Source organism: Salvia miltiorrhiza, chromosome 3 (genome assembly GCF_028751815.1).
Source record: "Salvia miltiorrhiza cultivar Shanhuang (shh) chromosome 3, IMPLAD_Smil_shh, whole genome shotgun sequence".
Classification (NCBI taxonomy): Eukaryota; Viridiplantae; Streptophyta; class Magnoliopsida; order Lamiales; family Lamiaceae; genus Salvia; species Salvia miltiorrhiza.
The window spans coordinates 5096135-5122758 of NC_080389.1; the positions used below are offsets into that span (position 1 = coordinate 5096135).

Consider the following 26624-nt stretch of genomic DNA (forward strand, 5'->3'; position numbering starts at 1 on the left):
AATTTCGAAGCGGTGTCATTTGCATAATATCGATGAACTAGCAAACACCATGGAATGCTCACTATCCGCCAGTAATTAATGGTTTATCACTAGTAGCCGCCCAACAATAAACATCAGCGGCTACTGGCCGCGGATATGTATTTACTGGCGGATACTTTGATAATTAGCGGTTTTTTGATGTTTTAGAAGCTATTGTGTTGCCTGATTTGAAATATTTGAAGCAGAAAACACACGCCTTTAGTAATGACCAACATGGACATGTCTTAACAATTATGAGTTGAAATTATGAATGAGACTTTGGAGAAGTGAACAATGTTTTATATAAAAGTTTAGTTAATAGCATAAAACACCCAAAGTATGCTTTCTTATGCATTAAACTATCAAATAAGACGTTTAGCCCAAGTAGCCGCCAGAAATTAATTACCCGCCGTGATTAGCCGCTGAAATGTTTTCAAGCGGCTACTGCTTGCGGATAATTATTTACTGGCGGCTAGTTGCATTAATCATCTTATTTCATAATTTTATCTAGGATGCAAGTGGAAAATCATAGAAACATACTAAAAAAGATACTGCAACCTCTAATCAAAACGTCATTTGCATAATTATCATTTAAATGTACAAATACATAAGCTATTTCGATGCGGGGATGCAAAACTCGTAGATGCTACTGCCTATCTTGCGCCTATAGTCGGCGGCGTGCCCATTGCCCCACGCAAGGCTCGGCGAGCCTGATATCAGACGCTCCACATACATGCACACAAAAACACCGGAGCTGCATTGATCTGGCTGCTGAAACTGCTCATTCTCGTCGGCATATTGGATTTTCAACCTTCGCCATTGGAGGTTTTCCAACGGGTTGTCGACAATCGTGGTCCTTGCGAACCACTGGGACACTTCAAGCATCTTACCCAACAGGCACTGCAGCGGATATAGGGCGGCGATCACATCGAAGCGCGGCTGCGGCATGGTCTTGAACAACTGCGAATCGAAGATGTCGCAAACTCCACTCAGCAAATCCACTCGGCATGTAATGTAACATCCACACACATGTATAGGCAAAATGAGCTGCACACGCAAATGCAATTGGTGAAGAGGAAATAAAAAATGAACTACTCCAACATATTGATACTGTAGATATATATGTGTACCGTTGTGGCATTCATCCAATCGCCATGAGTCGAAGATACCCCCTGCCCATGCACCATATACATCTTCTTGGAATGCGGTTGCCACGTAGCAAAAACTCCGTCGGAATATATAAACCGCCCTTCTGCCTTCGCGGGAAACATTTCCCGCCACGCTGACTTCAACTGCGTGAATTCATCATCGAAATATTTCTGCAGCAATTAAACATTATATTAAAAGCATATTTGATTATAATTCTGTATCCAATAATAATATTTAATTAAATGCTTACGAATAACTCTGTATCCAATACGATGGTGGTCCTCGCATCAACACCGTCTATCAAGTCATCACCCCTCATCAACCTCGATCTCATCGTCATCATGTAGCAATCAACAGCCTGCACGTACTTAAATGTTAGTAACAAGTGACCAGACTTACATGATAACAACTGATTCATAAATTAACCAACATTGGACGAGAGGTCAGTCCTCGTGTTTTGCATAGTGGTCCAAAAGCTAAACGGGAGAGGGTGTTCGCTCTCTGCCACCGACATCGTCCGGTAGTTGCCACGGTTGCCAGCTTTCATCATACGGTCAAACCCGTCAACATACTGTGAGTCGACGGGTCTCGGCACGGCGCTGTGCACGTATGGTGATCGAAGTGCAGCCGACGGGTTCCGTTCTCGGCGACTTCTGCGTGGAGCCTCCGGTGCACAAATACTGAGGGGAACAGCAGCTACTGCCTCAGAAACTCCCTATAATTCACTTAAAACAACGCAAGTTAAACAATGTTGACATAATTTAAATTAAATGACTTGTAAATTTAATGCAACGACAACATACCCCTCTAAACTGTTTCCAATACTCGTGCATCTCATCTTGAGTCAGGATCGGAGCCGAAGAACGGGCCGGCTAAAAAGGGTATGCTGAACTCGTGCCCGGCTCAGCCCACGAGTAGCGTGGCCCACCATAAGAACTGGACGCCTCGAATGTGGGCATGTGGTGGACACCCATGTGCGGAGTCTGCACATGCCCAAAACTAGTCGGGTGTCCAAACGGATCATGCTGCCACTGCGGGGTGTGCATGGCATCACCAGTAGTCTGTCCCACCTCTCGTGCAGGAGACTCGTGTGCAGGGGATCGGTGATGCGATGGGGCCTCTGAGGATGTAGGCTGCGCCGGATCGGAGTCGGGCTCGGGCTCGGGCTCGCGTCTCTGACAAACATGGTTTTCGTACCTCAATTCCACATGATTTGTTGTCATTTTCCTTCATGTTTTGTTTGCCAATGCTTGTTTGTGCCCGAATATTTAGTTTTATGAAGATTTGATGTCTTGGTGTAGTTTTGGAGTAATTTCAGGAAAAATCAAGGATTAATTGGAGGATTTTGAAGATATGAGATTGAAGTACGTCTCGAGAGGAATCCGTGAGCGCAAACGGCGACCAAATCCGAGTCCGGACGAGGGAGAACGGAGCAAAACGAGCGGGCTGCGCAAAACGCCCAGTACCCCGCGGTCACCACCCGCGGCCGCGGGGTGGGACCGCGGGTCAGCTGCCCCCGACTCCAGGACACACCCGCGGTCACCACCCGCGGCCGCGGGGCGGGACCGCGGGTCCCCTGACTCTCCCCCACGTTTGCCGGCCGCGGGCGCGGGCCGTGACCGCGGGAAAAGAGCGGAGCATCCCCAAGTGGGCCCCAGTCGCGTTTTTCAGCCCTTAACCCCCATTTTTCCCCTTTTCCTCACATTATTCATCTTCCCCAACCTCATACACACCCATTTTCCATCTTCCCCAATTCCTCCACACCAAACCCTAGCCTCCATTACCACATCTTTTTACCAAGATTGAATGCATTGAAGAGGAGAGAAGATTGGAGAAAGCTCATTAATAGGATTTGTCACTTCTTACTCTCTCTTTCATTTATGTATTTCTTTGATTTAGGTTTGTTGTTTGTGAACATGTTTGGATAAAATCCCCCATTGGTTTGGGGATTAGGCTAGTTGATTATGTGATGGATTGATTATTATGCTTAATATATGTCTTGATTACTTGTCATTATCTTTGCAAGCCCTAGAATTCTTTCTTGTATGGATTGTTGGCCACTTTCTATGCATTTCTCATTTGTGATTTGAATCGGGAGAGGATAATCATAATAGATTAGGAGCTTGAAACATATTGACTCAATAAACCGGGAGGTTGAGAGTTGGGTGAGAGTTTATCGATCTTATTGTGCTTTTGGGAGTTATAGGTTAGAAGTTGACCGGGGACGGCAGCTATGACCCGTAATCTACCGTTTTAGTCGTCCGGGAGGGGGCTAGAACTAGTTGGGAGATCACTCTAGATTAATAGGAGTATCAAGACTAATATTGAGCTAAATTGAAGTCCATTGCTAATCCATCGTTGCCTAATCCCTAAACCACCTTCATCACTTAATTAATCCACTTTATTTGATTGTTCTTATTTTGTCTTTGAGTTTGTTAGTTAATCAAACCACTCACCTCCTTGTTTAGTCTAAATAGCTCTAGCATAATGACTTTAGGTAATCACTAGAATTTGACTACTAATCCTTGTGGAATACGACCTTGCTTCCCTTTATTGCAACTACACCGTATACTTGCGGCGTGGTGAAAATATTAGCGAACATGTTTTTAGCGCCGTTGCCGGGGATTAGTTTAGTTTGATTGTTTGTGATATTTTGAATCATTGTGCTTAACTACTTTAGACATTTTACTTGATTTATTTTTGTTTTCTATCTTAAGATGTTTGTTTTGACTCGTTGTTTTGTTGGTTGGTAGGGTGATGAAAAAGAAAATTGTTACACAACACCAAAAATATTAAATGGATGATGGAAGGAATGAGTTGGTTGAGCAACTCGAACTACAATTGGCGATGATGCAACTTAAGTTGCGAGTTTTAGAAGCAAAAAGAAATTGTAGGCAACCATTTATTCAAGAAGCCTTCCAACCCACACCTTCTTATGGCGAGTATTATGACATGGGGTGCAATGCCATGGAGTGGCAATCACCATTGGAGTATGAGGACCACTTCAATAGTTGGAATTATGAAAATTCTTATTTCACTAAAGAAGGCTTTCAAGGGGGAAATTGGTACTATCAAGAGGAGAATCCGAATGTTAGAGACGATCTTCTACAATGCTTCATAGCTACACAAGCTTGGATAGAAAAAAGTATAGCAAATTCGGATGTTATGCTAGAAGAGCAAAGAAGGTCTTTGGCTACCACTATGGAGAATCAAAAGCGAATTGATGATTTGTGCATGGCCATTAGCCTACAAAATGGAACCTTGTATGAGGAACCAATGTCAATGCTAAGTGAAGAGCCTCAAGAAGTTGAAGAAGAGTATGAAGAAGATGACGATCAATTCTCCAAATCCCTTGAAGTCGAGAGCCCAACTTTTCCAATGCAACCTCTACAATTCCAAAAAGATGAAGACTTCACAAGCTGTAAAGAATGCAAAGTCAAAAATTTTGTCGATCCTTACCTCGACACGGGCGATTCTATGAAGGCTTGCTTCTTTCACTTTTATTTATCTTCATCTTTTGATTTTCACTTTGATTTGTCTAATAAAGAATTGTTTGAGTATGGTGGTACTCTAGATGGTGAACGAGATTACCATGACCCCCGGGATGTCTCAAAGATTGCTAAGCCACCATATTTTTGGATGGCAACGGATGGAGCATACAAATTTGATGAAAAATGGCCACCGCCTAAGCCTCCACCTCGTTTGTGAGTACGAGACAAGTAACCATTTTCTCCTTCATCCAAACTTATTTCTCCTTTGTGTGAAATAAGTTTGGGGGGAGGGGAAAGATGGATTAATGTCTCATCTATCTTTTGCTTTACTTGTTCTTGTTTGTTTTAGTTTTATTGTCTTGTTTTTGTTATTGTTGAATAAATGAAAGCTTGAGAGTTAGTTAAGTTGATATTTTTGTTTTTGTTTTGCTTGGGATAATTGTATCAAACTTTGTGATGTTGATTGAATGTCATTGGGCTTATGATATAAATCGTTTCTTGGAAAAATTGTGTGTATCACTTGTGGATTATGCATGAAAAGTTTGAACTTGTGACAAGTGAGTTAAATGTTTTGCCTCCAAGAACTTGAAAATGAGCTTGTAAGAATTGAGCCTTTGATTGTCATACATTTACAATCTCATTTTGTTCTTGAGTGTAAATCATTTGAGCATGTGTGTTGATCTCTAGAACTTGCCATGAGTCCTCTCTTGAAAATAAAAGTAGATGTGTTGTTAATATTGAAGTGATTTAAGGCCATCCTTGTTAGCCACTTGACTTAAATTGTGTCCAAATTCTCATATGATCCTAGTTTACCCTCTTTGTGCCTTGTAGCATTTCTTTGAATTAACCAATGATGGGTAGAACTTAGATTGTTAGTGGTTACTTTGATGAAAATGTTTGGGAAATGATTGAAATTGCTTATCAAGCTTTGATTGAGTGAAAATCACTAGTCCCCTATGAGCTTAAAAAGAAAAAGAAAAAAAAAGAAAAAAAAATGAAAATGAATGTGAATAAAAGAGCATAAAGGGGAGTGATTTGCCTTTTGAATCATATCATGATAAGTATCACTAAGGGTGAAAAGAAGAAATGTGGGGATATTGGTTTTTGATTGATTAAAAAAGAGAAATGGTGAATTTGACTTGTTCATTGTGATTGTTAGATTGTGGAATATGAGTCATTTGCCTAAAAACACCTCACCTCACCAAAGAGCCCTCATTACAACCTTAAGAAAAGCCCTTGTTGATCATTATTTATAACACATTGAAGTATAGAGAGTTAGGATAAATGGCAAGCTTATGGTAGATTGCATACATTGTTTCAATTTGAGTGCAAACACGCCCAATCTAAACACTTGAGAGTTGAGTGCATCATTGAAACATCCACATTTGTGAGGATTCAAGCTTGGAGGCCATAATATTGAACTCTTCATCACTTGTGATTTCTTGGAATGCATTTCTACTTGTGATACATTTTTGAAAGATTTTTGAAATTGTTGAAGCCCTTGAAATGACACCAATTCATTCTCACATGTTTGTTATCTTTTATTTCTCTTCTCTTTGTTGTTTGGGGACAAACAACGCTTTAAGTTTGGGGGCTTGACAAACATGGTTTTCGTACCTCAATTCCACATGATTTGTTGTCATTTTCCTTCATGTTTTGTTTGCCAATGCTTGTTTGTGCCCGAATATTTAGTTTTATGAAGATTTGATGTCTTGGTGTAGTTTTGGAGTAATTTCAGGAAAAATCAAGGATTAATTGGAGGATTTTGAAGATATGAGATTGAAGTACGTCTCGAGAGGAATCCGTGAGCGCAAACGGCGACCAAATCCGAGTCCGGACGAGGGAGAACGGAGCAAAACGAGCGGGCTGCGCAAAACGCCCAGTACCCCGCGGTCACCACCCGCGGCCGCGGGGTGGGACCGCGGGTCAGCTGCCCCCGACTCCAGGACACACCCGCGGTCACCACCCGCGGCCGCGGGGCGGGACCGCGGGTCCCCTGACTCTCCCCCACGTTTGCCGGCCGCGGGCGCGGGCCGTGACCGCGGGAAAAGAGCGGAGCATCCCCAAGTGGGCCCCAGTCGCGTTTTTCAGCCCTTAACCCCCATTTTTCCCCTTTTCCTCACATTATTCATCTTCCCCAACCTCATACACACCCATTTTCCATCTTCCCCAATTCCTCCACACCAAACCCTAGCCTCCATTACCACATCTTTTTACCAAGATTGAATGCATTGAAGAGGAGAGAAGATTGGAGAAAGCTCATTAATAGGATTTGTCACTTCTTACTCTCTCTTTCATTTATGTATTTCTTTGATTTAGGTTTGTTGTTTGTGAACATGTTTGGATAAAATCCCCCATTGGTTTGGGGATTAGGCTAGTTGATTATGTGATGGATTGATTATTATGCTTAATATATGTCTTGATTACTTCCTTGTCATTATCTTTGCAAGCCCTAGAATTCTTTCTTGTATGGATTGTTGGCCACTTTCTATGCATTTCTCATTTGTGATTTGAATCGGGAGAGGATAATCATAATAGATTAGGAGCTTGAAACATATTGACTCAATAAACCGGGAGGTTGAGAGTTGGGTGAGAGTTTATCGATCTTATTGTGCTTTTGGGAGTTATAGGTTAGAAGTTGACCGGGGACGGCAACTATGACCCGTAATCTACCGTTTTAGTCGTCCGGGAGGGGGCTAGAACTAGTTGGGAGATCACTCTAGATTAATAGGAGTATCAAGACTAATATTGAGCTAAATTGAAGTCCATTGCTAATCCATCGTTGCCTAATCCCTAAACCACCTTCATCACTTAATTAATCCACTTTATTTGATTGTTCTTATTTTGTCTTTGAGTTTGTTAGTTAATCAAACCACTCACCTCCTTGTTTAGTCTAAATAGCTCTAGCATAATGACTTTAGGTAATCACTAGAATTTGACTACTAATCCTTGTGGAATACGACCTTGCTTCCCTTTATTGCAACTACACCGTATACTTGCGGCGTGGTGAAAATATTAGCGAACAGTCTCCTGTCAGACTGAGATTGTGGAGCAGGTCTGGGCACGTGAACATCAGTGCTATGCGAGCATCGGCAACGCATAGCATCCAACTTGTCCTCGAACCAATTCTTAATCCTCCTGAACAGGCTGTCCTCCACGTTCCTCGCTATCCGCCCCTCACTCTCGCGCATCATGTGCTGCATGCGCTGCCAATCCTCCTCGCTCCACTGTGACCGTGCAGGAGCATCCTCGTGCCTAGGCCTCGGGGCTCTGTGACTGTGAGACCTTCGACCAGAATCAACGGGGTGATCGCCCCCAATGCTCTGATCGTGATGGCTGCTGCTCGATGAGGTGTCCACTATTTGTCCCCTCGGGCGCTTGCCAGTATCCTGTCTCATACTGCGACGCCGAGGTTGATGCTCAGGAGCATCCTCGTTGTGGTCCCCACCAGTGTAGCGCTGCCGAGGCTGCCTATGACCAAAGACTGCCGGCTCTGGTACTCGAACCCCTATCCCGGCATTGACGCCTGCCACCGATAGCCAGTAAGATGTCTTGGCCTCGTACTCATCGGGGACCATCTCCCATATCCCGTTCTCCTAGAAACAAAAAAAATGTAGTCAAACATTAATATTCATAAAATAAAATAATATTAACAAATAAACAACTAAATTATTACCGGAGACTCAAAATAACTCTGTAACCCATCCAACTTGGTCTTCACGAACGTCCACCTCCGAAATCTAGGGTAAACCCCCGCATTGCATATGGCTATGGCTGGGCCCAAATAGGGAATTTTCTCAAGACCCCAAATGAATAGGGCCCAAGAAGGACCGTAGAAGTGATACTTTTTACAATCCTGTTTGATTGTGCTGTGCTTCAACCTGTAGTTCAAGCTTCTATACGCGCACGATCCCCAAGGAAATCTGGAAAAGGCCGGCAAATCATCCACCAGCTTCCAAGTCCAGGACTGCACGGGTCGTCGCACGTCCACTCCTAATACAAATGCGTGTAGCACCAACAAGTGGGCCACACGGAGGTATAACCCGCCGTCGGGGTCTTTTACTGGATTGTCGGTGTCGAAATATTTATCGGCCAGGTCCCGCACTGACACCGGCTTAGAGCGGCAAAATTTTCTAAATGTCTGAGCGTGGCTCAGATCGTGCTCAGCCTCGGGGTCAAAAGGATCATCCCCAAAGGACAATCCTGTCACGAGAGCGAAATCTCTCGGAGTAAACTCAACCTTCCTCCCGTTGATGTGGAAGGAGATCTCATCATCCTCATTGAAGGCCGTGATCTGAAGATGACGAGAGACAATATGGTGCAATGCAGCATTGCACTTCTGGCCCGACTGCCAATCCAACATAAATCCAAAGCACCCATGCCTGAACGTATTCTCCAGTGCAAAACCGCCAACTTCGGTTAGTCTCTGGACTACTGTCGATAGGTAAGTAATATTGTTGTACGAACTGATCTCAACTGTTGGACGATTGATTTGCTCGGGCCTCGAATAACGGACCTATTCAATACAAAAAATAACTCAATTTACAAAACATAATGAATTAACAAACATCAACTAATAATAACGCATAATTAACTATTAAATTACTGGAAACATAAATAAAAAAATATAAAACCACAATAAACAAGTATCCGCCAGTAATTAATTTTTTTAAGAAGTAGCCGCTGGGTTTTTTCAAACCCGGCGGCTACTTCTTAAAAAAATTAATTACTGGCGGATATTAGGTAATTATGGTTCTATATGTTTTTATTAGTATGTTATCAATTTTTAAATTCTGAATAACCCAAAAAACGTTATTATTTTATGCGTAATACAGTAAAATTACCCTAATGATCTAAATAGACGATTAAATATATCTAAATATGCTTCAACTAAATAAAAATTCTAACAACACTGAAACTATACTCAAACTTGTAACAACACTCAACTACACTATATAAATACTATATATCTAAATCAAAATTCAATACTATACAAATACAAAACAAATAAATTCAACAAGTGTATCTAACACATACAAAACATATATAACTAACATATATATCTAACATTTTCTTACAAGTACAAAACAAAATTCAATACTATAAACATAATGAATAACTCAATTTACAAAACATAATGAATTAACAAACATCAACTAATAATAATGAATAATTAACTATTAAATTGCTACAAACATAAATAAAAAAATATAGCACCACTATTAAGTAATATCCGCCAGTAAATAATAATTTTAAGAAGTAGCCGCTGGGTTTGAAAAAACCCGGCGGCTACTTCTTAAAAAACTTAATTACTGGCGGATATTACTTTATTATGGTTCTATATGTTTTAATTAATATGTTATAAATTTTTAAATTCTGAATAACCTAAAAAACGTTATTATTTTATGCATAATACAGTAAACCGTGAATTTTAAAAACGTGATTATTTTAAAAATGTAGTATACTTACTTGGTTTGAAGAAGAAGCCATGGCGTGAATGGATTTGAAGAAAGACCGAATGAACTCCTCGTTTGAAAAAATGAAACAGCGGCTGCTTCTCACTCTCACACGAAAAAATTCAGTATCCGCTTGAATGTGGTGATGGTGCGGCTGCTTCTCAAAAATTCTACCCTAATTTAACATAAAAAGTTGTTGGAAATATGGTTTTGGAAATATGGTTTTGGACCATATCTGGAATTAATTATTTAATTAAATATTTATTATTTAATTGAAATAATTATTGGATGTTAATCTACGTCTCGAGTAGATGAACGTGGTATACTTGAAGTCTCAAAACCGATTTCCGGTGAGTGAGATATTGTATATCAAAGTTTGGATGTTGAGAAGGGAAATAACACTTGTGTAGTGTTATTTGTCCCACATTGGAAAACAAGAGAATGAAACTCTTGTATAAGAATAGCAAAGCACATGGAGCTAATAACTTGTGGGCTTGCTATGGGCTTGGATGAAGGCCTTGGCCTCGCGCACACACACACGCGCGCCGCCGCCGACGATCGATCGATCGATCGGACGGACGACGACGCCGCCGGACGGGCGGGTCGGGTACGGGCCGCGGCCAAGGACTTGGATCTTGGCAATTGGTGCTTTGGGTGGTGTTTGGGTCCAAACTATATAATTTTTTGGACAAAATACTTTTGGGCTTCTTTTGGTTCTTACATCTCGGCCCAACAGTATTTATTTGCAGCCCAACTAAAAGCCCACCACCTAACTGAAGCCCATCGGCCCGCCCAAGCTTTTGAAGAGCTGCAACAGTTTTTCGAAACTGCTCAACTTTCAAATTCTGGGATTTATGCAGCATGAATTCTGTAACTCCAGAATTTAAATTATGTAACATCCAGCAGTTTTATTTGTGGATTAAAATCCCATAATGCTGTCTTTAATCCTCCCTTGGTGAGTAGCCTATAAATAGGAGGCTAGCTGCATGGCATATACTCCCTACGAAAATTCTGCATTCCTCACTCTCTCATACTGCATTTTGCTCACTTCTCGATCCCGTTCAGTTCGCCGGAGCTCGCCGGATTTGTGGTGCTACATCCGACGAGACGCTCGTCGTTTTACCTTTGGGGAAGATACGCCTACACCGTGAGCACTACCGGGGCGTTAATCTTCTTGCGGGAAGAGTTCCACCTCGACTCGACGCATTCATCTAGTTTGTTTTATTTGTTTGTAATTCTGTTTCTAGTCACGTTGTTATCTTCTAATTCATCTTCTTTCTTAGTCCAGTTTCGAATTGTAAAAGTTGTTTTCAATTGTAATTCACTCGATCGTGTACCCGGTGCTTACAATCGCAAGAAGATTAATCTGCTGCTGCCGCACGTTCGAGCTTAGACTTTAATTTACTCTAAAATTTTCGAAACCTAAATCCTTTGCTTGGAGAATGGCGTCCACCATCCCTGCTGCCGGCACCGCCACCAACGGCTCCACCGCCTCCGCCACCATTGGCTCGACCTCCTCCGCCACCATTGGCTCCACCGCCTCCGCCATTGTCGGCTCCACCTCATCCACCTTTTTTGGGTCATCCTTTGGCTCAACGGGTGGTTCCACTTCAACCATGGCCCCGTTGCAAACGTCGAGGACGTTGGGTCTTGCCGAGAAACCCTCTATTTTCTCGGGCAAGAACTTCAAGTATTGGCAAGAAAAGATGCTGTTCTACCTCACAACCGTGGGGTTTGCCGGTTTCTTGACGGAGGATGCGCCTCCAACCCCGAGTGAAGGGGAGACGAGCTTCGAGGTTCGTGCCGAGTATGCGAATTGGTGCCAAGGCGACTACTTGTGCCGCAACACCGTTCTCATGTCCTTGGACGAGCGGCTCTACAACGTCTTCAAGGTCCATAAGACCGCGAAGGAGGTGTGGGAGGCACTTGATCTCAAATATCAAGTGGACAAGACGAATACTACAAAGTATGTCGTCGCCAAGTGGTTGGACTACAAGATGGTCGACTCCCGCTCCGTGATGGACCAAGTGGAAGAGTTCCAAACTCTTTCACACGAAGTTCAAGCCGAAGGAATGCCCTTGGCGGATGCGCTACTTGTAGCGATCATCATCGAGAAGTTGCCACCAAGTTGGAGGAGCTTTCAAAACCTTTTGAAACATGAGCGCTCGGAGATGTCCGTGGCAAACTTGGTGTCAAAGCTTCAAATGGAGGATCACGTGAGGAGTCGTGATCAAAAGGGCAAAGCGCCGATGGATGCAAAGGCCAATCTCACCGAGAAAGGCGGTCCTTCCAACAAGCGTGGTCGCCCTAACCCCAACAACAAGGGCAAAGGGAAGCAAGGTGGAGGACAACCATCAAAGTTCGATGGTGTGTGTTTCAATTGTGACAAGCATGGTCACATGGCTAAGGATTGCCGCAAGCCAAAGCGGAAGAAGGCGAAGAACAACGTCAACAACATCGAGAAGGACTTTGGCGATTGGGACCAAGACAACTTTGCGGCGATGATTTCCGAGGTGAATCATGTTGATAGCCCAAATGCTTGGTTCGTGGATACCGGCGCTACCGTCCACATTTGCATCAATCGTGAGTTGTTCCACAACTACAAAGAAGTGGAAAACAAGACGATCATGGAGGCTAGCGAGCGGACTTCTCAAGTCCTTGGCATGGGAGATGTGGTTCTTCAACTCACTTCGGGCGTGGAGATCACCTTGAAGGATGTGCTACATGTTCCCACTGTCCGAAAGAACTTAATTTCGGGCATTAAGCTCACTAAGAAAGACTTTGAATTGTTTTTCAAAGCTGATTATGTTGTAATTCGCAAGTGGGGAAAGTTCCTTGGGAAAGGCTATGCCTCCGAAGGGCTTTTCAAACTTGGCGTGAGAGCTTGTAAGCCTGCCAAGGCAACTATCAATAAGAAAGAATCTACTTCTTCTGCTTACTTGATTGAGTGTTCCGATTTATGGCATTGTAGACTTGGACATGTTAATCTAAATGCTATAAAAAGATTAGTAAAAATGGATTTACTAAAAATTGATGAATATAATTCACAAGAGAAGTGTGAAGTTTGTGTTGAAGCCAAAATGGCTAAATTACCGTTTAAATCGGTTGAAAGGAGCACTAAACCATTAGAATTAATTCACACCGATGTTTGTGATTTAAAGTTTGTGCAAACTAGAGGTGGTAAGAAGTACTTTATCACTTTTATAGACGATTGCACAAGATATTGTTACCTTTACTTATTGAAAAGTAAAGATGAGGCGATTGAAGCTTTTAGAAACTTCAAAAATGAAGCCGAGAATCAACTTGGATGTCAAATTAAGATGGTTCGAAGTGATAGAGGTGGAGAGTATGTAGCTCCGTTTGCTGAATTATGCAACGAAAGTGGTATAATCCATCAAACGACGGCTCCTTATTCACCACAATCTAACGGCGTTGCTGAACGCAAGAATCGAACACTTAAGGAGATGATGAATGCCTTGTTGATTAGTTCAGGATTACCCCAGAACATGTGGGGGGAAGCTGTCTTAACTGCTAACTATATCTTGAACAAGATTCCTCTCAAAGGGAAAGATGTAACTCCCTATGAGCTATGGAAAGGAAGGAAACCTTCGTATAAATACCTCAAAGTGTGGGGGTGTTTAGCTAAGGTTGAAGTGCCTACAATTGGACCTAAAACGGTAGATTGTATCTTCATTGGTTATGCACTTAATAGCAGTGCATATCGTTTCATAGTGCACAAATCGGAGATACCCGATATACATGTTGGGACAACGATAGAGTCAAGGAATGCTATATTTTTGAAAATATCTATCCCAATAAGGATAAGGGTATGTCTAACTCAAACAATGGAGTTGAGTGTGAAGCTACAAGTTCTAAACCTTTAGACGTAGCTAGCAGTTCTACACAAGTAGATGATGCCACGAGTTCTAATCCTGTACCACCTAATAGGAAAAGACCAAGGTCTAAACCTGTGGATGTAGAACCAAGACGTGGGGAACGAGTTAGAAAAGCTAAGGTCTATGGACCGGATTATGTTGTCTTAATGTTAGACGGCGAACCGGTGACGATCAAAGAAGCTTTATCTGGCTCTGATGCAGCTCTATGGAAAGAAGCCATAGATATTGAAATTGATTCCATTATGCAAAATCATACTTGGGTGTTAGTGGATCTACCACCTGGTAGTAAAGCTTTAGGATGCAAATGGATCCTAAAGAAGAAGTACAAATCTGATGGTACTATAGATAAGTACAAAGCCCGACTTGTCGTTCAAGGTTTCAGGCAGAAAGAAGGGTATGATTTCTTTGATACCTATTCGCCTGTGACTAGGTTGACATCTATTAGGATGCTTCTCGCTATTGCTGCTTTGCACAATCTCGAGATTCACCAAATGGATGTGAAAACTGCATTCTTGTACGGCGAGTTGGAAGATGAAATTTATATGAAGCAACCTGAAGGGTTTGTAGTACCTGGGCAAGAGCACAAAGTATGCAAACTCCAACGGTCTTTATATGGATTGAAGCAAGCACCGCTTCAATGGCATTTGAAATTTGACGGCGTAATGTTGTCAAATGGATTTAAAATCAATGAGTGTGACAAGTGCGTCTACATTAAGAATTCTAATAACAGTTATGTTATTGTTTGCCTTTATGTAGATGACATGCTCATCATGGGGAGTAATTCCCGAGTGATTCAAGAAACGAAAAATATGCTAAGTAAAAACTTTAGCATGAAAGATATGGGCTTAGCTGATGTAATTCTTGGAATTAAAATTCTAAGAAAGCCTGATGGTATTGCTATAACACAATCTCACTATGTTGAGAAAGTGTTAAAGAAGTTCAATGCTTTTGACAAGCCAATAGCTAAGACTCCATGGGAACCTAGTGTACATTTGAACGTACATAAGGGAGAACCTGTTGATGCGATAGAATATGCTAAGATTATTGGGAGCTTGATGTATCTAACAAACTGTACTCGTCCCGATATAGCATGCTCGGTCAACAAGTTAAGCAGCTTTACAGCCAATCCTAGTAATGAACATTGGAAAGCTCTTGAAAGAGTCTTGAGATATTTGAAATATACTCAGAACTATGCAATTCATTATACTAGGGAACCCCCTGTACTTGAAGGGTACTGTGATGCAAATTGGATATCTGATGCCAAAGACTCGTTCTCAACGAGCGGTTATGTATTCACTGTGGGGGTGGTGCTGTGTCTTGGAAATCCAAGAAGCAAACTTGTATTGCTAGGTCGACCATGGAATCCGAATTCATAGCTTTGGATAAAGCTGGTGAAGAAGCCGAGTGGCTTAGAAATTTCCTCGAGGATATTCCATGTTGGTCGAAACCTGTGTCGTCCGTAATAATTCATTGTGATAGTCAAGCTGCTATCGGACGAGCACAAAATAATTTGTATAACGGTAAGTCGAGACATATTCGTCGACGCCATAATACCGTGAGACATTTGATCACGAGTGGTGTTATTACAATTGATTATATAAGATCAATTGATAATATAGCCGATCCGTTGACTAAAAGTATCCATCGAGATCAAATGTATAGACTGTTAGGGGGAATGGGTTTGAAATCCACATTTTAAAGATGATCATAGTGGATACCCAACCATGATGACTGGAGGATCCCAAGAACTTGGTTCAATAGAACAACTAAGCTATGAGAATCTGTGTGTTGAACACTCGAGTTGCCTATTCCTTGTAGAACAGTGAGTGTTCGGAAACCTGCGCGTGGTGAGATAAAGTCTTTGACTTTTAATAACTCTAGAATTCCTCAATGAGGACAAGTATAGCAGGATGCTTGAGTTAAGAGTTACCTATATAAGTGTGAAGTGTGGCCGCTTCGATTGAAAAACTTATGAATCCAAAGGGGTGTTCCAAGGCCTGTAATGGACACAAACGTAAGAACGGATGAGGATTGAAGCAATATTGTGTCAATATTGTTGACTCAGTATACATCGAGGAGGACTAGTTCAAGGAACCATATCCACTAGGCCGCCGGTATACTCGATAAGATTGACTATGGTAGGTTCAAAGCCACAAGCTACCTTTCCAAATACAATGTTGTTTCTTAAGAGGACTGAGCTAAGTGTCTGCATACATCTGCATACGGCTTTCTCACTCATGTGGGGGATTGTTGGAAATATGGTTTTGGACCATATCTGGAATTAATTATTTAATTAAATATTTATTATTTAATTGAAATAATTATTGGATGTTAATCTACGTCTCGAGTAGATGAACGTGGTATACTTGAAGTCTCAAAACCGATTTCCGGTGAGTGAGATATTGTATATCAAAGTTTGGATGTTGAGAAGGGAAATAACACTTGTGTAGTGTTATTTGTCCCACATTGGAAAACAAGAGAAGGAAACTCTTGTATAAGAATAGCAAAGCACATGGAGCTAATAACTTGTGGGCTTGCTATGGGCTTGGATGAAGGCCTTGGCCTCGCGCACACACACACGCGCGCCGCCGCCGACGATCGATCGATCGATCGGACGGACGACGACGCCGCCGGACGGGCGGGTCGGGTACGGGCCGCGGCCAAGGACTTGGATCTTGGCAATTGGTGCTTTGGGTGGTGTTTGGGTCCAAACTATATAATTTTTTGGACAAAATACTTTTGGGCTTCTTTTGGTTCTTACATCTCGGCCCAACAGTATTTATTTGCAGCCCAACTGAAAGCCCACCACCTAACTGAAGCCCATCGGCCCGCCCAAGCTTTTGAAGAGCTGCAACAGTTTTTCGAAACTGCTCAACTTTCAAATTCTGGGATTTATGCAGCATGAATTCTGTAACTCCAGAATTTAAATTATGTAACATCCAGCAGTTTTATTTGTGGATTAAAATCCCATAATGCTGTCTTTAATCCTCCCTTGGTGAGTAGCCTATAAATAGGAGGCTAGCTGCATGGCATATACTCCCTACGAAAATTCTGCATTCCTCACTCTCTCATACTGCATTTTGCTCACTTCTCGATCCCGTTCAGTTCGCCGGAGCTCGCCGGATTTGTGGTGCTACATCCGACGAGACGCTCGTCGTTTTACCTTTGGGGAAGATACGCCTACACCGTGAGCACTACCGGGGCGTTAATCTTCTTGCGGGAAGAGTTCCACCTCGACTCGACGCATTCATCTAGTTTGTTTTATTTGTTTGTAATTCTGTTTCTAGTCACGTTGTTATCTTCTAATTCATCTTCTTTCTTAGTCCAGTTTCGAATTGTAAAAGTTGTTTTCAATTGTAATTCACTCGATCGTGTACCCGGTGCTTACAAAAGTTACCCTAATGGGCCCTACCCAAGATTTCGACCTTATCAAATCTTCAATGTGGTCAAAGAAACCCACAAAAGCCGTGCCCAAAGTATTCCAATACCCGTGAATTACACTTTTCTGCAAAGCCTATAGATTCCCATACTAGAGTTGCCGGTTGAATTGTCCAATCACAATTGAATTAGCTTTAGCTCTTCAAAATTGAAAAAAATACAACAACCATTAATATGAACTCTAATAAATAAAATTTATATATATTGTGATATAAAAACCAGTTATAAATGACATGGTACTATTATCCGCCAGTAAAAAGTAGCCGCGTAGGGTTTCTTTCACGCGGCTAATTCTAGCGGAGACGAATTACTGGCGGATACGTATGTGGTAGGCTCTCTAATATTTTACTGCTTCATAATATATGATTATATAATTTTTTTATCCAACATTTTCTATTATTTTATGTGTTAGGCTACATTAATTCATGTTAAATAAAATAAAATCAAAAATTCGAGACTTATTACACCACTATGATCCAAATTTGTCTAAATACAAGCCTATTATGTATTTCTACTTCATAGAATATATTTTAAAAAAAGAATACAAAATTAAGGTAAGTTTGTGTATAATAAAAACGTAATAGGAGGATGTAAAAAATTGTACTTTAAGTATATTTGGAAACAAAAAAAAATTCTAAACCTAATGTATACATTATCCGCCAGTAAACAGTAGCCGATAGAAATAGCCGCCAGTATAAAAAACCCGGCGGCTATTTCGAGCGGCTATTGTTTGCTGGCGGATAATGTATACATTAGGTTTAGAATTTTTTTTTGTTTCCAAATATACTTAAAGTACAATTTTTTACATCCTCGTATTACTGTTTTATTATACCCAAACTTACCTTCATTATTTTAAAACTTAGGGCATTATACGTCAATCATCTTACAATAATTGCACATTTATCTGGTTTTGTGCATTTTTAACTACCTATCTTACACATTTTCTTACACAATTGTACTTGTGTAAGAAAAGTGTAAGAACTTTTACAAAAAACCAAGCAATCCATCACCATCAAGTGTACTTTTCGGTTTTGACTTTCAAAGTGGGTAGTTTTGTAAGATGTTTTATTGAAGTGGGTAGATTTAATTCCAACCCATTAAACATTACCATTTAAAAATCTAAATAACAAGATACTTAACTTTGAAAAAATAATAAAAATATATTTAAATGTATTTGAAATAAATAGGTTCTTATTGTTTGAAATTTTATCGATATTATTAACCAATTATTGTTGTTGGGAACTTAATGTAATATCCTAGGCCCTAGCCCTTGTTTAGATGATACCAAAATCCTTAGGTGTTCTTTGTAATAGACTAGAACCTTTCGAATTCAAGTGTTGGAGTTCTCCTTCAAGTTTGTTTAGTGTTCTGAAGATTGAAGACCGGAGGACCGAAAGACTGAAGACTGATGTACTCAACTGAAGTTGCAATGAAAGGCCAAATCAAATACGGATGTTTGACTGAACGAGTTTCTCAACTGAAGTTGCAATGAAAGGCCAAATCAAATACGATACGAGTACGGGGATGCGGGTTTTTAAAAATTATAGGGTGCGATTCGGCAAGGATACATCTAATTATTAAAATTTTATGATATATAATGCTTATAAAATATATACAATTTAAATTTTCTTAAATTAATTATATGTAATTTACATTTTATTTTACCCAAAAGTTAAACATTTTCAATTATATAAGTTAATTGAGCAACAATATAACGATTCAAATATTATTAGTCCAGTATATGAGTCATAACTAAAAATTAAATTATCAAAATAACCTTGTATAGGCCTTTCGTGCACGAGATACGTGAATTTCGCCTATGAAATTTGCGAATTCGATTTATTTTTATAAATTGTTTTAAAAGATACGCCACGTTGCGAATCGGGTGCGAATCCGACGAGAATCCGAGAGAATCGCACCCTAAAAGAATCTGATTCGCCGTACATGCTAATTTTTGAAGAATCCGTGTATCATAGCTCCTAACTAAATTATCATACATTGCTATTGTATCACATGACAACAATACATATGCGTGTGGTAATGATTATAATAATTATATTTATACTATAGTGTATAACCTAATAAAAATTCATCTTTTTTTTTTTTTTTTTTAAAAGGTATAACTTAAAGCATTCAAATCATTTTTGTGGGTTCTTAATTTTTGTTTTGAAATAAAAGCTTTTCTCATGGTCTTTAATTTAATATGCATATTGAATATTTATTATTAACTAAAAATATGCTTTTTAGGAAAAGAAAAGATAAAAATAAAAAAAATAAGAAAAAAAATAAAGAAAATATGTCAATTTATAAAAAAAATCTATGTTTAATTTGAGATTTTATATCGAGAGAGATTTTCATGTTTTTAATTTTTTAAATAGCTCTAGAATTGTAGATAAATAAGAATAAAAATTAGTCATAAAGTCACATAAGAGAGTGAAATAAGAAGAAGAAATCTTTTATATATATAGATGATTGTTGTTGTTCTATCACATTACCACAGCTCATATGTGTGATAATTGATTATACTTAATATTATAATGAATAAAGAAAAATGGATGAATATGAAAAAGAATTAAGTATATCATAATATTTCTTCTGTCTATAAAAAATAATATTCCCTCCGTCTCAGTTTTTAGTATCCAACTTTCCTTTTTTGGTCGTTCCACATTTTAGTATTCATTTCTATTTTTGGTAAAAGTAGGTGGGACCCTTACTCCACTTTAATTATTTTAACTCTCACATAAAATGTGGGACCCTTATTTCACTTACAACACATCAATCACTTTATTAAAATTCGTGTCGTTCTCAACTGGATACCAAAAGCCGGGACGGAGGTAGATTTTTGTCATTTTGGGACGTTTATAATATTTTTTTTGAAATATTATTATTATTATTAACATTAATTTTTAAGTGTGATTTTTTTTTTACACTTACGATATATCCATCTATACGCTCATTAGGATTATTTTTTGTAAATAAATGAAGTATAAATTTTGCTCTATAAAAAAGATATTATGTGAGTGATAGTAATATAATATTGCTAAGTGTGATTAGCATTATAAGTATATTTCCGCATATTTTATTGTTGGCATCTATTTATTTTATTTTATTTTGTTTTTTAATATATATTTTTTTTAATCAAGCTCTTATCCAATTACCATATTCTCTCTCCTCTTTTGCTATGTTCAACGCATCATCATCATCTCCATCTATTTTCTCTCTCTTGACTTCTCTCCAGAAAATCAATGAAGCTGCATCTCTCTCTCCCCTAACTTCTCTTTCCAGAATCTAACTCACAGCAAACGTGTTCTCTTCGCGAAAAGCTCACCAATTTCTTCGTCTCTCAGAATCACAGTAATGAATCGACGACAAGATGTGTATTGTGTGTGAAGGTTAAGAACTTTAGAAGTATACAGTACTCCGCCGGAAGATGTAGATATGTGAAAACTGAAGTTAAAACGGGCTCTGAAACGGAGAATAACCGGCAACGGCAATATCAACGATGAAATAATCACTGGTGCTGGGTCTAAATCTCGTCGATGATGGTGCGTTGAAAATATGATATTTTGGTTGGCAATTAATGGTAAGAAAAGAAATGAACACCTTTCTAAATCGCGTGTGCATCACTCGAACCGGCTTCAAAATCAACCGATATGTATAAATTATAAGGGTAGACACGTGTTACAACACAAAGCGCCTGCGCAGCGTCTTTAATTGCGCACGGCGCAGCATAGACAGACCCAAAAATATCTGAACTTGATTTATTTAGTGGGCTCTTCGAAATGGGGTTGAATGTGTGGGCTAGATCTACATGTGAATGAGCTTCTCTCTTGCTACTCATTTAAAAACTTAAGGTTCAAATATAAAATCGAAGTTCAACACACATAATAATTAAAGTTCAACATAAACTTTAATTTAAACTTTGTAAAAATTCATACTAATATATGTAGAATATTTCACACATATACTCATATTTAAATTAATATGCAATGCACAAAAATTTTAAATAGCTAAAATATTTACAAAAGCTTTTGTAAATCATTTTATTGGGATTAAATAAATTTATTTTCTTTATCTGGCGTGAATCATCCTAATTCTAAGTTCGAAAATTATTCTAAACTTAGTAGGGAAAAATGGGGTATTACAATTTCTCCTTTCTTTTTTCTCATTTTCTACAAAGAGAATTTTACCCTATTTTGTTCCTTGTTTTCACTTCAAGAAGGGAAATACTATCACAACAAAAATAGAGTGATCGATAATATTATCCCTCCTTGAAATGAAAGGAAAGAAAATAGAACATATTTGTACTCCTAATTTAAATGTACTGCAAAATTCAATGATTTGCTGATTTTTTTGGAGAATATATAAGCTCTTATACAAAGGGAAGAAAAAAATTAAGTACAAAATGTAATACAAGTTATAATGACAATGATCAATGCCGAATTATGTCTTTAATAAACAGGCAACTCTTAATTATCACTATTCAAATGCAACCGAAAATCAGAAGACCGCTGCCTAATTTCGGAGATTAAGTCTGAGTTTCTGATCTTTGTTGCAACGGTTTTGGTTGTCACCATGTTTAACTCCTCCAACTTTCTCATCTCCCCAATCTCTTCCGGAAGCGTCTCCAGGTATGGACAATTCTTGATCTCTAAATTCTTGAGATTTGACAGTCTACCTTTTCCAACTTGTAAATCTCTCACATTCCACAGCTCTTCCATGCACAAGACCTCCAGGTGATTCATGTATTTCGAGATCACCATTTCTTCACCGGTGTATGCATTCCGCAATTTGAGGTGCCTAAGGACAGGTAACCTCGCGGCTAGTATTGGCATGGGGTCTTCATCAAGACAGCTATTAACCAACGTCAATGATTCGAGTAATCGAGGGAAATTAGAGGCACTTGGTAACATGGGAAGGATTCCTTCTAGTTTGAGTGTACGAATACTTCGTAGAATACCAAGGTTGTCCAAACAAGGCATGCTTCTGAAACGAAACCCTCTTAAGATTAGGGTTTCAAGATTCTTCAGCTCAACCAATGATTCAAAGAGCTTGATTACATTCGAGTTTTCATCAATTTCTTCAATGCCCAGTTTGTTGATACGGATCATCTTTCCCTTGCACGAGAGATCATAAGTCCAATTATCAAATGAGATGTAGGTTAAGGTCTCCAGATTCTCCAGCGTGTCAATCTTCAAAGGCTCTCGGCAAATCACATCAGACATGTAGAGGTGACGAAGGCTACACATTTCCCATATAATATCTGGCACCTCCACCATAAAGTTGAGAGCTATATCAAGAACCTCAAGCTCTTTCAAGCTCCCCAACGCGAGTGGGAGCTTTTGTATGTAATTGTTTCTCAATCCCAAGTATCTTAATCCCATCATTGTGTCAATACTACTTTCTGGCAAATTCTTCAGCCCGAAATCTTCCCAATCAAGTATCTTAAGTAGTTCAAAGCTCTTCCAATAAGAGGGACTAGTGTCGAAGAAGCCACCTCCATGGAAGAAGAGAGAAACAAGATGTTTATCTTGATCCGTGGAGCAGTTGAACTTGTCTCTGCTACAAATGATAACACGATGATGACGAGGACTCTCAAAGGGTCGATTACTTCCATTGCTCCTTAGGATCTCAAGACCTATTTCCTCCTCTGCTTTTTTGATGGATAACATGTGTAGTATAGCATTGACGCGACAACTCTTCTTGTCCTTGATCTCGACAAAGCATTCCTGAGTTAAGATACTCACATATGATCTAATTTGGTTTTCTGAGACCTTGCTTACTATAGCCGAAACATGTTCCAACTTCCCTGTCCTAATACATGTGTATTCCTTAAAGAAGGCCATATGCAAGAAGCATGGCTTGGATTCTGGATCCAATTTTTGATAACTCGACTCAAATAACGGCAGTATTACGCCCAAATCAATTGATTCAAGAGCTTCCTCCCATTCTCTCTCTGTCAGTGGTCTCCTTTTTGCTAACTGTTTGCCCACCTCGATTATAGCTAATGGTAGACCGTCACATTTCCTCAACATGTCTCTCCCCATTTTCTCCAAGTTCTTTGGGAATTTTAGCTCACTTGGTATAGTTTTCAAAAGCAATTTCCAGCTCTTACGAGGATCCAAAGTTTTCACCCAATGAGTATAACCGATGTTCACATCTTTATAGGCAAATCGACTCGTGAGAAGCAACCTACTTCCTTTAACTGCTTACACAAGAAGGGAGATTATTTAGTTTAAATTAATTTATAATTCAAAGAAGAATGCTTCATTATTCAAAGTTAGCAGCATGACATGAACACAAATAATAGGAATACCAAGATAAGTAAAAGCATAAGCATACCTTCAAATGGAAGAAATTCCAAGATATATCCCAAGCACATTTCCTTGGGAAAGTCATCAAGAACTATCAAATATCGCATTCCCTCGAGATGTTTGCGAAGCATCTCCCCCACACAAAAATTGTCTGCACGCTCCATTTTCTCCAATAAAGAATCCCTTTTAAATTCCTCACAATCTACCAGCTGCTCTATTATCTTCATCAATATTTTTTTATGACTAAAGTTAGTAAAACAACATACCCAAACACGCCTATCGAATTGATCAACGACGCCTGCATGGTTGTACACTTTGCTTACAAGAGCTGTCTTCCCAATACCAGTCATCCCTGTGATCAAATAGCTGTGTAGTTCCCCATTAGAAATCACTCTGCGAAGCAGCAGATCCACGTCTTCCTCTAATCCCACCACATTTCCATTTTGGTCTCCTTCTCCGAAACTTTCTGATTTGTACGAGGATGACTCTGCCTCTGCCCCTTCGAGCATGCTCATTTTGACCTCGCTGGTCCATCTTAGGATAGACTCTGCATTATTTTTAGAAATGGGCCTATTCTCCCCAAGATAGTGAGCCATGTCGACAACGTCGCATATGAAATAATACAGCCTGCTTCCCTCTTCCAATTCCTTGTCTCTCACGAAATCCACCATCATTTTAAGGACATTTATCACCTCTTCCAGATAAACCCAATCTGAACGGCTGTCTAGCCTTTGTATTATCATTAACATGATAGCCTCCAAAATTGCATTGCAACGAGTCGGTTGAAGAAGCTGTTCCCATTCAATCCCTGACCGTCTCTTTTCTGCTAACTGCATTCCCATCTCTTTTATAGCTAACCGCACACCGCCACATAGTGTCAACATGTCTCTCCCCATTTTCAACAAATGCTTTGGGAATTGGTGCGATTTATCAATGCCACAAAATATTGTTTTAGAAAAAAATCGCCAGCTCTCCTCAGGATTTAGAGGTTGCATCCGATAAGCATAATGGATACGACTTTCCATCTCATCCGAAGAGAAGGGGTCTCTTCGTGTATTCTTACTGCGACTCGTGAGCAGCAATTTACTACTTTTTTCTGCATACATAAGACAATATTATCGTATGAAAATATTACAACTAATTCCTCTCTAACTAAAAAAAATAATGGTTCCCTATTAGCGTGAAAATTACTAAACTATTGATTTAAGCTAATTTAGCTACCAATGAGATTTCGACAAAATATATTGCATGGCTAGCCGAATAATTGATGTGAGATAATTGACGGGAGAGTAAAATGACGTGTGTGATGGGTGATGGCACATCGCAGCCGCTATTCAAAAGTATGAAAAATCATATATATATATATATTTTTTTTTACGGACGACTATGATTGTGTTGGAATATAAAAATAAACTTAAGTTTTTAAGTGAAGATATTTGCATTAGAAATATCTAGAATATAAGAGAAAACACTAAGGAAAAAAAAATAAAGAACTGGAATTGTGCATGTGTGGAGTATGGGAATAGTCTAGATTAGAAATTATCTAGAATAAGATAGAGTGTTCATCGTCGATCGAAGTTGGACAAGTGAAGAAAAGGAAAGTGAGTTTTAGCCTTATGAGATTATTGATGATTGAGTCTACGTTGTAAGTCACAGACTTGCTTCCAACTGCCCATGTGAGTGAAGTTTTGGAAAGATATAAGGGCATAGTAACAAGGAGTCAGTAATATTGTGTAAGTTCATCTTAACTTCAGTTAGTAGATCGTTTTCCCTAGGTGAGGTCCTCTAGATATAGATGTATTAACACCGAACTAGGTAACCAATTTCTAGCGTAAAGTTGTTAATTGTTTTAGTACTTCTCTTGGTACTAGTATCTCCTACCATACTACTAATTAATACCATGTTGAGTATTTATGTACATGAATAGATGACAATTTCACATGCTATGAAACTTTAAAATGCTAGGACATAAGATAACTAACACGAAAAGGAACATACTTTCATGTGGAAGACCTTTCCAGATAGATTCCCAGTTCATTTCTTTGTGCACGTCGTCAAGAACTATGAAATATCGCTTTCCTTTCAGGTGTTGGTGAAGCATCTCTTGGAGACTTTTCTTGTCTCTACGCTCCATTTTCTCTAACAAGGAATCTCCTTCGAGTTTCTTACTATATACGACCTGTCGTATTAGTTTTATAAGTACCTCTTTCCCAGTCAAGTCAGTAACACACACCCAAGCACGGTACTTGAATCGAGCAACGACGTGTGCATGGTTGTATACTTGTCTCGCAAGAGTTGTCTTTCCAATACCTGCCATGCCTGTGATTAAGACAGTCAACATATCTTCCCAAAACGTACTACAAAAATCCCCCTTAAGCTCTTCCATATATTTATCTTCGTCATCTCCTTCTTCTCCAACAACTTCTGAGGTCGTCTCCGCCCCATCAACTCCCAATTCTTCATAGTCTTCTTCCTCGTCACCAGCATTTTCTGATGACGTCTCCACCCCATCAACTTCGTCTTCTTCTTCTCCAACATTTTCTGATGTTGTCTCCGCCCCATCATCAACTCCGAATTCAGGCATGCGCGTCCTTATCTCATTGATTGAATCTCTCTTTGAGGAGAGATCGAATCTATTTTCATCAATGTTGAGGGGCGGGGCCATGTTGACGAGGTCATCTATCAAATATTTCGACATTAAATATAGAGAAATAACACTATATTCTAGCTAAAATGTACATACTGTTACATGAAAAACTCGTGGAAGCATGTAAGAGCATAATAATAAATAAAAAATTATATTCGTACAAGCCTGAATACAGATCCTTGAATGTGAAACATGGGATAGACTCAATACTAGGG

At 39.5% G+C, this 26624-nt stretch overlaps 2 protein-coding genes across 2 annotated transcripts; both read right to left on the reverse strand.

Moving 5' to 3' along the window:
* Positions 1–630: 630 nt before the first annotated feature.
* LOC131018179 (uncharacterized) lies at positions 631–2000 on the reverse strand. Its single transcript, XM_057946899.1, has 5 exons — positions 1971–2000; positions 1598–1882; positions 1418–1525; positions 1149–1337; positions 631–1065 (listed from the first exon to the last, which is right to left on the reverse strand). The coding sequence occupies exons 1-5, from the start codon at positions 1998–2000 to the stop codon at positions 631–633; spliced, it is 1047 nt and encodes a 348-aa protein (XP_057802882.1).
* A 19898-nt stretch (positions 2001–21898) lies between these two features.
* LOC131018180 (putative disease resistance RPP13-like protein 3) lies at positions 21899–26346 on the reverse strand. The gene is made up of 3 exons (XM_057946900.1): positions 25761–26346; positions 23791–24858; positions 21899–23653 (listed from the first exon to the last, which is right to left on the reverse strand). Exons 1-3 carry the CDS (start codon positions 26344–26346, stop codon positions 21918–21920), a joined length of 3390 nt encoding a protein of 1129 aa, XP_057802883.1. The 3' UTR covers positions 21899–21917.
* Between the last annotated feature and the right edge of the window lie 278 nt (positions 26347–26624).